Consider the following 13,563-nt stretch of genomic DNA (forward strand, 5'->3'; position numbering starts at 1 on the left):
AGTTCTTATTTACAATACTTTTGTGATATGATAATAGTGAGTGGCTTAGAATGTAGGACATTATTTTGGCATACTTTGATATACTTTGAGTTCCATTCAATTAATGGGCGTTATTTTCTTTTGGACTATTCCCTTATCAGTGAAATCAACTCTTCATCATGCTTTACACTTGCTAGTTTTTGAAAATGAGATGGGTTTTTAGTTTAGATTACTTTGCAGTTAATCAGAACTGTAGTATGTAGGATTCAGAAAATTCTCACTAATGTTATAAAATGGTGTTCTACTGCAGATGATAAATGTTTGAAGAATCAAAGAAGGAATTAATTGAGTACATAGGCTGTATGACTTTACCTCCACATTGTCTAAGAAATTAAAAATTTACTTCAAAAGAGGAGTTCATCAAACGGGGTAAAAATTTTGAAAGCCAAATTAAATGGTTTAACACGTTGACTGCCCAACACGAGATAACTCATATTAGTGCTCTTCTTCAGGACGCCAAATACGAGTTATCTCGTAGTTTCTTGCCACTTTTGTGCCAATAAGATGTCACTTAGTGCATGTTTTAGCTGTACCTAGGCAAAAAGTCGAAGCATGTCTCTACGAATCAACTCGTAGTGGGTTTCTGAGAAGAGCTTTGTCTAACAAAAGCCAACTGCGAAATAATTCGTAGGAGCTTTTTTCTCCAAAACAAAAAATCCTGTAAACTTTTTAATAATTGTTATGAATCATAATTGGTATTTTTAATAATATAATATTAAATCAATTTGTCTTCTCGGACTGGAAACGAAGTAAAAACAAAGTAGTGTGAAAAAAGGTAAAAACATTGAAGGACTTCATTTAAATTTTGCATTGAAACTTAAAGACCAGAATCAATTTAGAAGGGGTAATCAACAACATTTTGAATAGAAAATAAAAGTGAAAAACTCCTTGATCAGTGATCATCTTTATGTGGTGTAAAAAACACAAGAACAGAACTGCCTGAGAGGGTCGGTGACTTAACCTCACAAATGCTTTGGGTCTGGGAAGATGGAGGGAAGAACCTGTTAAGCGAGTTGGATAAGAGAGTCGGTACTCAGCTGACTGAGGAGAATGCAGTCAAATTTTGTCCACAACATTAGTAGTTTTAAAAAGTTGAGATAAAATCACCTTTTGAGGTATGAAAATTAAATACCTATCCTTTCTAGGAAGGGACAAAGAAGAAATTATCAATTAAGTGTAGTTATATGCTACTGTGAAAGGCTCTTTATTAAAAGAGCATAAAACGTGTTCCAGCAGTCAATGCATTTTGTATTTGAGGCTCGGTGGCGGGAGGGAAAAGAACAAGGAGTAGGGATTCACAAGGGCCTCGTGTTTTCATACTTTCATCTTTTAAATGGATTGCTGGACATTCTGCATATAGAACCATATGCAATCTCTTTTTAGAGGATGCAACTGCAGGGTCATAAACAGGCAAGGCATATAACACTGAGTTTCCGGCATTAATGAATCTTTAATAAATTGTTCGAAAGTTGCTGCATTAAGTGAGAGATGGGTAGAATTTGAGTATCACTATGAATATTCTCATTCCTTACAAACCATGGAACATTCAGCATTTGCTCTAGCATTTTAGATTGAAAAATTTGGGTGTTTCCTGTTTTGGGTATGTTTTCTAATAAACCTCCTAGGTATTTGTAATTTGGAATCCAGGGAATTGGTTCACTGAATTTATATCGATGAGAAGAGTGGTTCATTATTTTTCTTTGAATCGGTACAGAATATGCTAGATTCTTTAAATGCAATCCATAAGGATTTTAAGAGCACATTAAACTGTTCTTTACAGTGTAATTATCAGATATCGCACACTATACAAACAGAATTATTGCGATCATATAAGAATGTAATTTATGATTGTCTCATTGACTTTTGACTTTGAAGATCTCCATTATGACTATGCATTTCATACAGACTCCATCTACAGTGGATTATGTGTAGTTTCTATGGAAATTCCTGTAAAACATTGAAACTGGGAAAATATGGAAAAAAAAAAACTAGACTTTACTGAAAGGGTAGCAAAGGAAGTGGTATTATAAAGCATTTTGTTAGTTATGTATATTTCTCGTCTCTATCTAGAATTTAATTTTTTTATTTAAATGTAGAAATCGGAACCCCAAAGCCTCAAAGACATATGGTTTATGGATTCTAATTTTCTTTATGATTATTTATAATTTTGAAATACTTGCTTCAATAATACATGAGTTGATACTTCAATAATACTTCTACATGAGTAATAAAAGGAAAATTTCTAATTAAATCTGCATTTAATTTATGAAAAGTATTTTTAATTGTTCAGTTTTTTTTTTCATTTTTGGATTGTAGTGTAATTAAATTAGTTATATTTAATGGTAAATTACAAATTAACTAATATTTAATTAAAAATTGAGTCTTACATGCACATTTTCAAAGTTATAAAAATGTCATTTGCATGTTGACTACTGACTAGTTTTAATATCTGTGTAAAAGTTGTAACTTTCACATGTGTAAACATACAAAATAAGCAACACTTTATCGTTGAAAGCTAACGAGGGCAGAGCATGAGGAGTCAATGCCATTGAGAGTAGTTAGTTTTTCTTTGCCCTTTTACTGTCTGCTTTCAAAATGATCTTAATGATTTTTTATCTGGATGATTCCACTCTAAAGACTTTTGATTTTAAATGATATGTATTAAAGATATTTTAGAACCTGTGACATGAGCATTTCGAGTTTCATGAAATGCTAATCCATTTTGTAGGACACTTTCTGTGACTGTTAAGCACAAATGGCTTAATTAAGATAAAATGACATGCCGAACAAGTATTAATTTAGAAGTCAAATAACAAAAATCAGCATTATAATTACAAATTTTTAGAGGACTAGTTTTGACAGTTTTACCGAACCATCATCCTCAACTGCCGAAGTGCAAAGTTGCGAAGCAGCTGAGGGTGATGGTACAGTAAAATCATTGAAACTAGTCCTGTGAAAATTTGCAAATATAATGCTGATTTTTGTTGTTTGACTTCTAAATTAATACAAATGGCTTGCATTAAAGATCATAATTAACTGCACAATTATCCAAATTCATAAGAGGATTGATTAAAGAATCTGAAAAATTTCTAAAGGTCTGTTCACACTAGGGTTTATCTAAATTAATTGAGACATCTGGCACAGCTGATATTGCTCCCTGATATTAGCTCCTTGATGATTAGCTCAAGCAAGCCTGAGTTTGAAAAGCTCTTAAGAGGCTAATTGAGTTATTTAGTACAGAAACCAAAGTGAATTAAAAAAAAAAAAATCTACCTTTGCTAATTGTTTGAAAATAACCATATAAGAAGTGCAATTACATTTCTTATTTTGTTTTTGCTGTCTTCAAATACCTTTTGAACTAAGTTGATTGTAGGGGACTTCCCTTATGAGCATATTTTTTGTTCCAAATAATGTAATTAGGAAACATTTTGTTACATAAATTATAAATACATAGCATAAATTATAAAAAATAAGTAACTCAAATAAAAAATTGGGTTATGTTATAGATCGTAAAATATTTTTAAATAATGTCACCATATAATATACATATTTATGTCACCATATAATATACATATTTAAATTTATTATGTTGTTAATAATCAGAAACTGCATCTAAAGCCCCGTTCACATGCAAGGCTCTTTCGCACAGCCACCATTTGTATTAGGGACAAACGGTGATATGAAGCAATTTCGCCTTCAGGATGGGTTCAGATGCACATTGTCTTCCATCCCTTAATCCATAAGCCACTGCGAGCAATGAATGATGTCATAAACGCGAATCAGATTGGCGGATGTCTAACATTTACTTACATCTTTTTTGACATTGCTTACTATTGCTATAGAACACTATTGGAGTTTAACTCTTTAATTAATTAAAATACACCTAAATTAATTTAAAATGCAATGTATATACGAGACCAAATGATTAAAAGAAGAAAAGAAACCACATATGCTGCTGAGCGGTTTTAAATAAAATGTTTTGTGGCTACTAAAATTTCAAACAATGCTTTTTGAAAAAATGAATAGAACGACAAATTAATAGCATTAATATTAATTATAAATGTTTTAATATTGATTATAAATGTTTTAGAAAATATATTATAATTAATTCATCTGTTAAAATTGTTTTGAACATGTTTTACGAAGATTTTAAATAAAAGCTTGTAATTTATGCTTTAATTTTAAAATTTAATTAAAAATAAATAATGATATTTAATTTAATTTTAAATTAAAGCTTGCAATTTTATTAACCAATTGAATAGCATTAGCCTTTATTTTATATATATGAAATGAAATTCAGTGATAAAATTTTTAAGAAATTTGAAATGATTTAATGACCGTACAGACAGCTTATATTCTTTAAACTGCATTTTCTTAATTTGCATTTCTTTGATAAATCCAATCCTTTTATTTAAATTCCTAAAACTTATATAGATCTGGTCTAAATTATTTAATATTTTTACCTCTTAATTAAAATTATATACTTTATAGAAACAAGAATGGGTTTTACTGAAAAGAAAAATTATTCGTGGAAATATAAATATTAACTTATAAAAATTATAAGTGGAAATGTGATTGAGATCATATTTGTTTCAAAGTTTTTGCATAAAAATGTGTTTTTATTTTTTTTTCAGAAACTTATTCATTAATTGCAAACTCGATCCTTAAAGTTATTAAGAACTTTCTAATAAATACAATAAGAAAATCATTGAAAATTGTAGGAGAAGAATAACATTTTGTTAATCTTTTCATCCAAAAATTTAAATAAATAAATTAAAAAAAAAAAAAAAACTGGCAAATTTTTTTGTTCTCAGCTTAAAATTATTTTGTCTTACAAAATCATTTAATAGCATTCATAAAAGTAGATAAAATTTCTTAAATAAAAAATTCATTCAAAGGGTACTGAGTCCCCTTGTCGAGTTGAAGCCGATATGTGCGTCTTTAGTTTTAATTTGAATGGTATTGCTGGAATACCCAGCATCAGATAACATTGTCCGTACTTGTTTACAAATTTCCGTATTTCGTAGTGTTCTATGTAATTTATTTAGATGATATTGCATCCTCAGAAGATATCTACCAATGCGATTGTTTCGCTGACAGTCCAGCAAGCAGTCAGTTTCACGTCAGCCATGTTGTTTGTTAAAATTAAGTGAATCGCACAGTGCAGTATGAGAAATCTCCCCATTTCCCTTGCTCCCGAAAGGTAGGAAAGTTCTACCTCCAATTCGGAGAAGCAGTTAATGCTTGTTGCCGTGTGAATGGGACACTTTTGGAAGAACCAGTTTTCGCTATCGGTCGAATCTGCTCTTGTGAACGGGGCTTAACTGGTTACAGATTAACTTAACTAAAATGTTGAAAATATGTACATGAAATAATTATTTTTTTAAATATCAGAGTAGATGTCATAAACCATAGATAGTTCTTAACACAATTTAAATTCGTTTTTATTCTTATTAAATGAAAACTCGTTCATATTTTCAGTGCATGTTTTATGTATAAGCTAAACAAGCTATAGCTTAGGGTGCCCTCTCTTTCTTGGGAACCCCCGAAAAAATTAAAATATAGTATAACAAACTTATAAAGGGCCCCTTATCTCAAATAGTTTATCAAGTGTAAATCTGGCTCTGCATATTTTCTATCTGTTAAAGTTATTTCATAGCAGTTAAAATACTTATTCTATATTTACTCTTTTGTAATTTTTTACCTTTCTATTCTAGAGATGACTGCAAACCTGAAAGAAAAATTCAACTAATAAAGCAAGTCTGTGAATTACTAAAAGGTCGAGTGAAAGAGGTAATATTTTGTTATCATTAGAAGTGCTTATAGATGAATAAATTCAAATGTTATTCTAACTTTAAATATATGGCAAAAATCTTAAGAACTATAGTTTAAAGTATATGTCTTTGTTTAAATATGTTAAGATTTATTTTAAAACATATTGTTTTAAAATTGAACAAAATTCAGTTTTAAAAGAATGCAAATTTAAAGTTGATTGATGCAAGTTTTTTTTTTTTTTTTTTTTCAAAGAGAAAAATTAATCTCTGTCATTTTTTGGAAATAACCATTTAAATAGGTAAACAGTAATAAAGGAAACAACAATTTTTAGTGCTATCTATCTGGTGAAACAAAAATAAAAATATGAAAATAAAATTAAGTTGATGAGAAAGATATAATCCTTTCCATACATCATTGGAATTTCAAACTAGATTAAAATAAAAATTATTAAATAAAGTTAAATTTTGGTTAATGTGGAAAATGTTTTAAAAAAATCTACTTCAGAAATTCTTGGATTTTTGTAGAAAGAAAATTTTTGCGGATGATTAGCTTAACCTATTTTGACACAGGATTCACATTCCTTGATTATTGAAATTCTAATGCTTTCTTACTTTTACCGAGATACATTAAATCACAGTTGGAAGATACATTATAAATTATCTCTGAGAATTAAAATGTGAAATAAGACCTTTTAAGGATTGAACAATTTATAAATATTAATAGCAGAAGAAACTTGGAGAGAGTGGAAATTATTCTGTTACTATATAGTCTGACTGAAAAATTTAAGACTGATTTTTTTAAATTCAAAGTACTCTGTAGGCCATATATTATCTCCCTTTTAACCTTTTGAGATTGGGGATTTGACTCCTGTAAGAGCCTTAAAAAGTTGGTATTTTCATACCTTATGCTTTTGCCTTTTTAAGTAGTCCGTTGCTGTTTACAACAGTGGCACTTTTAGGTAGTTTGATTCATCCTGAGAGAAAGATAATTTTATTTGTGCTTGAGCTCATTTTTCCATGTTAAAGTGTTATATTTTTTCCACTTATTTATGGCAGTAATTGCTCAGTCTGTTTTGCCTCCCGCTCTTCTTTCACCATTTTAGATCCTCCTCCTCCTTTCTTTTCCAAAAGATGATTTTTGACATATTTTATAAATAAAACAGCAAGAAGTATTCCACCCCCTGAAAACTTGGAATCTCTGATGTATGAAACCCTCTGACTATCAGTTTAATATCTGAGTTAAGGTTTCTAGCACAATATTTTGTATTAGAAGGTATTCTTTTTACTGATGAAAAACTTTGATTTACAAATTAATGTTCATTTATGTATTTAGATGTACAAACTAACAATAGCAAGCTAACTAAAGCAGTATGCTATTTTTCAAAATGTAACAACAGTATTTACTGTGTGAAGAACTACATTATTATTTTCTTTTTTTGGATTTATTTTGGAACACAGTATTTAAAAAAAAGGGGGGAAGAAGATATGTTTCTTTAGAGTGTGCATAAGAAAAACTGCAAAATGCATTTTGGAGCAAAGAACCAAAGTTTTTGAGAAAATAGAAAGATATAAATTTAAGTTTGCAAGCTGTAGTAAAAGAAAATACAAAAGTATTATGCTTATATATGAATTTTGCATCCATTCTAGAATTTAAAGGTGAAAGAAATTTTATTTAAATAAATTCAGAGAAGTGCAAGCATTTTTGATTTAAATAAAAGCCTGTTAATAAAACTATGGAAACATATTTCATAATCATAATTTTGAATGCTCTGCTTTCTGAAATTGTTAAAATGATATTTTTGTATTTTGTTAATGTAACTTGCGTAGTAAAACTATGGAAACATATTCGATAATCATAATTTTGATTAGTTTGCTTTCTAAAATTATTAGAATGATATTTTGTTAATGTAACTTGTTTAAGTTTCATCCAGATGTGTATAAGCAATTAAATTAAATTTTGTTCCTAAATGCTAAACAGCATTATCTTTTCTTTTCTTTTTATGTACAGTTTACATTTGCTCATGATACTGTTCGGGTCCTTGAATGTGTGTTTGCACTAGGAGCTGAAACTTATCGTTCTCTTTTATTTGAAGAATTAAAAGGTAATATTTTTTCATAGTTTTATGAGAACTTCTATGCAAGCTGTGACTGCTTAAATTAAAAATTATGCAAAAATCCTACGTGATGAAAAAATATTTGCAGTTTTTATCTTATTCCATCTTGTGCGTCACTCACTCGCTGCAGAATTTTTGAAAATATAATTGTTTCTTTTATTCTTTTTAATTCTTTAATTTTTAATTTTTATTTATTTATTTTAGTGTTAGTGTATTTAAAAAATGAATTCTTTATGAATATTTTGTATATTCATTATTCTGTGCTTACATATTTTCTTGTTGACTATTTTAGACAAGTAAAAATTATGACCAAAGAGATAATCACTACATGATATAAAACAAAGTCGCTTTCTCTGTCCCTATATCCCTATGTATGCTTAAATCTTTAAAACTACGCAACGGATTTTGATGCAGTTTTTTTTTTTTTTTTTAATAGATAGAGTGATTGAAGAGGAAGGTTTATATGTCTAATAACATCCATTGAATAGTGGAGAAATACTGTTATTTTTGAGGTTTCTAATGTGATGTCGTAAATAATTACATTTTTTTCGCTTACATTGCAAATGCAGGCTGAACCCTACGAGATTTATCAAAATAATGTACTAAGTATTGTACACATTGAAAAGGTCTACAGATTTAAAAATTGCAGGACGTAGCGTTTGCGGCGGTACTGGCCGGCCGGGGCGGCGGGAGCGTGCCTATAAATAGCACGTCGGAGGCCGCGGTTCTCCCTATAGCAGTTTGAATTTAGCAGCGATCGGACGCATTTATTATCGGAGCTCTCTAGCGAGGAAAATAACAATATACTTAATAAAAATGTGCTTTTCAGCGCGACAACGTATCAGTAAATATAAGTAAGTTACAATAAATAATTGTATGATAGTAGTTTTAAAATATAAATGATATTCTATTCTAAGGTTAATTTTTAAATTGCACTTATAGTAATTATAAGTACATAAGGTTAGATAAGATTAGATTAAATAAAACCATAATTTATGGATTGGAATTTTTTATTAAGATCTTGGTTAAAATTTAGAGTTAAATCAATTTAATATTAGGGAAATTATTTTCAAAAATCGTAATTTAAGGCGAGGTATGCAAGTTCAGAAAAAGAACTTAATAAAATACGTATCTTTTGTTGTTGATGATTGTTGATTATCTTTTGTTTTTAGTCGCACGAATAGCAAATTATTTTTTAAGTATTTTTAATTTAATTAAAATCGTAGTTTAAGTTGAGGTATTTCAGTTAAAAAAAAGAACTGAATAGAATAGGTATCTTTTGTTTTTTTATGATTGTTGATTATCTTTTGTTTCTAAATGGTGAGTATGTAGATATTTTTTACTGTGGCACATACTAATAATATGGCAATTTGTTCATAGGTAATCATACATATAGAACTGAGTAAATTTTTTACAGAAATTATAAAGTCATGTCTAGAAGACGTCGTCGTTCGAACATAGGTCGTAGTACAGTGAATGCCAGAACAGTACGTTCAGCAAGAGATGAAGAATTGTTTTACTCCAAATTTAACGCGTGCGGGCCACGGTCAGTAATGAATAAATCAAAACTACTGGATCGATTTTAATCATTTTTTCAGTGAGTAATATAGGCTATATATTTTATACCCGTGCAAAGCCGGAGCGTGTCGCTAGTTAGCAATAAAGTGGATAACTTAGCACCTATTGAAATTGGTGACAAGTAAAAATTGTCACCAATTATCACAAAAAATGAAGCAACTTAAACAACTTACATTGAAAGAAATGTTTAAAAAGGTACACAAATAAATATTAAGATTTTTTTTTTTTTTTTTGTAAATTTTACCCTTTAGGTCATAAATATTTCGTTATTTTATAAATCACGATTTCATATTTTATAATTTCTACATGCCATCGTACTACAAACTGATGATCTAATATCTGGAAAAATCTCAAATTCGGAATCGCCGAAGTGCTGACAGGTCCGGATTTCGGACTTTGTACTGCATAACTAAAAGTGAGCCCCTAAATGTTATGGATATAGATTATATCAAGAATTTCACACATATAGTTAAATGAAATCGTTAAAAAGTAAAACAAAATACATGCATTTCGTACTGCTATATTTAGTTGTTTCAAGACTTATTTACAAACAATTTGTTGCAAGCAGAGTATTAAGAAAAGATAGATAATGAATTTAAGAGAGATAATTAAACATTGATGCAGCTTAAAGATAACAGTTATTTCATTTGCTTCTTATTTCAGCTCTTTGTAATATAAACGTGAAAAAAAAATTTTTTTTTTTGAGAGTAAATTGATAATAAAGAAAGCATTTTAAAAACTCTTAGCAAATTCAACAGAAAAATTGAATGTAAAAGAAATAATAAGCATTGCTTTTACAACAGCAACAAAATAGTCTGGAAACGAGGTGGCATCATCTAGTATAAAAGTGATTAACTAACTAATGAAATTTGGTAAATCACCAGTTGGGACAATACCAAAAATTCATTAGAGCAAATAGCAAGTAGTTCATTTCTTTTTGACATTTTTATGTTTGAAGTATATATAGTGAATTATTCTTATAAAGAAATATATATTTAAGTATAATTCTGTATGAAAAAAGATCAAAAGCATAAGAAAATTAGATTTTATATTTTTTCAAAGCTTTGTTTTACGATGTTTTGTTTTAATACTTTAAGATGTTCTCATTTGTTTTAGTATTCTATTGAATTATAGAGTCATGAATTTCATCTCTGTTGTACAGTTTATTATTTTAAATCAGTTTTTATTCTGTTATTACAGGAAAAGCATGAGTTAATTTACAACTTACTCTTCTATCGTAGTAAAAATTGTATAACTTTTAATTTAAGTCATAATAAAAATTTAAATTCCAACTACTGTAATTTTGTTTGATTAAAACAGCAGAAAGTTCTCATAAGTCTGATGATTTTTGGCAAACTGTTTATTAAGCAAATGTTTAAAAATTGATAATCAAAACAACATGATAGTTTGTTTCAATAATGCATTAAAAAAAGCCTGTTACCAATAATGTCCCTATATAATTAGCAGTCACCAAAGCCCCATCTGTTTACTCTCATACGAAGTACAGTTTTGGTGCAAAGTTAACTCAGCCTTTTCACTTTTGCATATCCTCCCCTTCTAGCCAAGAAGCAGCAGAAAATATCTTCCAAGATCAACATTTCTTTTTGCTTTGGCATCATTTGCTATATGTTACTATTTTTTAATATGAAATTTTTGTGCTCTTATTGATGCAGATTTCACTGTTGACATTTGAGAAGCTGATTTTAGGCAATGGCAGTTTTTAAATTGGAGGATTTTCAGTCTGCTGCATTTTCTGTGCATGGCATGAACATATTTAATTTGTAGTATATTATAAATAAAAATATTTAATATCATTTTTTTTAAAACTTTTGGGACATTTTGCCCATAATAGTTAGTTTACATGTAATAGATATAAAAAGCGTGGGTTCTAAATGCACTTAGTTGGTAAAAGCCAAAATGTGTTACTTATGTTAGGAAATAAAGTTGATGCATTTTTACTAATGCAAGCAGTGCTTTTCAGGCAGTTTAAAGTAAACTAGAACATACTAAAAAACAGGATTTATTATTACAGTTGCTGGTTAACCACATATTTAAACTATAGTTTCAGTCTGAGAAGGTTACACTTTCAAAATTCCTTTTCTTTCTTCTGTGTGTAGTTGTATATAAATGTATAAAATCTAAGTAAATAGATTTTAAGACTTTTCTAAAAAGCTGTTACTGTTAAAGAAGTTGAAAAAGTCAGTCACTATGACAAAAGAATTGCACAAAAGGAAATTCTTTTAACTGCTGTTAATGTTTTTGCCATTAAAATTTAGAATTATAGTAATAATGTCTGAAAAAAACTTTTAGATTTTTAATGTTATTTATTACACATTTATGTTTACCTTAGAGCACAAAATTTTGATGTGCATCCATGAAAACATTGATTTATTTAAATAAAACTAAGCATGTAACTTGTTTCATTTATTCTATTCTGCCTCTGCTTTGTTTATCTTGAATTGTTTCTTTTATTTAGTTTGCTTTAGTCTTTATGTTTACATTAACAGAACAACTCTCCCGATTTAAGCGGGAGACTCCCGCTTTTCGACCACTTTCCCGCCAACCCGATTTACAATATATTTCTCCCGACTTTTTCTTATTCTTAAAATTTCTCACGACTTTTATGCAACTTGGCTTAATACTTTGTTATATGAATAAAAACAAAGTGCTTTTGGATGTCTAAAAGCAATTGAATTATTCTACATTATATCTAAAACAAAACCTTGCTAATCAGATAGCTTCTGCTTTGTGAGTGAGAGCATTATACGTATCCAGAAACGTCGTTCTCCAGTTCTCCAATGGGTTTCGAGCTCCACTGCGTGTCAGCTGGCATATATTAGCCAATGAGGACAAAGTAAGTTGTTATTTGGACGTGCTTTAGTTATTTCTTTCATTTTGTCCAGAGTTGTGTGAGTACACGTGCTTTAGGGAAATAGTTTTAGAAATTATCATCTTTTGTTACGTCTGTGAGAAAGTGAAATACTCGTGTACGTTTCAAAAATCGTACACAGTTGACTTTCATTCCATTATTTCCTCAAAGAAATGTAATAAATTTGCGATGTGTACCACCCGTCGTTGCGATTTTTCGATTTCGCATGGTGGAAGGGTGGATGTTCTCAAACATGTACGTACGCAAAAACACAAGGATAACATGAGTTGTTTTTAAAAAAACGGAAAATTAAATTTTTCTTCGGAAACAAAGGACCAAAAAGTTATTAATGCAGAATGTCTGTTCTCTGCCTTTTTACTGGAGCACATCCTGCCACTGAATGCATCGGATCACGCTGCAGCTTTATTTAGAAAAATGTTTCCCGATAGTGAAATCGCTAAAAAATACTCAAGGTGCAAGAATCAAAACAGGATCAATTGTTAAAGAAATGGGTTTGAAAAATAAATCTTCAGTTATTGATAGCATTAAAACAGCTCCTTTCTGCCTCTCTACGGATGGAAGTAATAATACCGATTCAAAACTGTATCCAATTGTTGTTTCTTTTTTTGATCCAGAGTCTTCAGAAATTGAGTGCAGTTTACTTTATGTTCCCACTTTAGAAGGACATTTGACAGGCTTTAATATAGCACAGCTAATTATTAAAACTTTAAAAGAAAACTGCAGGCACTCTGGATAATTGCTTAGCACTTGGTGCCGATAATGCACCAGTATTTGTAGGCTCGGAAGGCTGGTGTTGCAGGCATCTTAAGAAAGGAAAATTCAGATTATGAGGTGCACCTGTCACCTCTTAAATTTAGCAGCTGAAAAAGGGGCAGCTTCTTTACCAATAAATGTGGATGAACACATCGTTGATATTTATTATTATCTTGAAAGGAGTTCTAAAAGGAAGGAAAAATTGAAACAATCCATCCAAGTCTTCATTCAAGTTTTCTAATTGTAACAGCTGCATAACAGCAGTTTACAATTAGAAAACTTGGATGAAGTTATAAAATCAGCTAGGATTAACACCCAGTGGAGTTTAATTGGAAAAGTGAAAGGTGCTGATGGAACTGTAAAATATAGTGAACTGTCTAGAATTGTGTTACCATCTTGACAGTTCCCTATAGTA

The 13,563-nt window shown here is 29.6% G+C and overlaps 1 protein-coding gene across 2 annotated transcripts in view; it reads left to right on the forward strand.

Moving 5' to 3' along the window:
- Positions 1 to 13,563, forward strand: part of peng (Pumilio and CPL domain-containing protein penguin) — a 70,290-nt gene that overhangs the window by 11,552 nt on the left and 45,175 nt on the right. For both annotated transcript variants that reach the window (XM_085826960.1, XM_085826961.1), the window contains exons 4-5: positions 5,757 to 5,832; positions 7,822 to 7,915. In XM_085826960.1, coding sequence (XP_085683086.1) covers positions 5,757 to 5,832; positions 7,822 to 7,915 — 170 coding nt within the window. The remainder of the gene's footprint in view (positions 1 to 5,756; positions 5,833 to 7,821; positions 7,916 to 13,563) is intronic.

Source organism: Stegodyphus dumicola, chromosome 11 (genome assembly GCF_044657685.1).
Source record: "Stegodyphus dumicola isolate Sdum_Otavi_A_Nest chromosome 11, ASM4465768v1".
In the NCBI taxonomy this organism is placed as follows: domain Eukaryota; kingdom Metazoa; phylum Arthropoda; class Arachnida; order Araneae; family Eresidae; genus Stegodyphus; species Stegodyphus dumicola.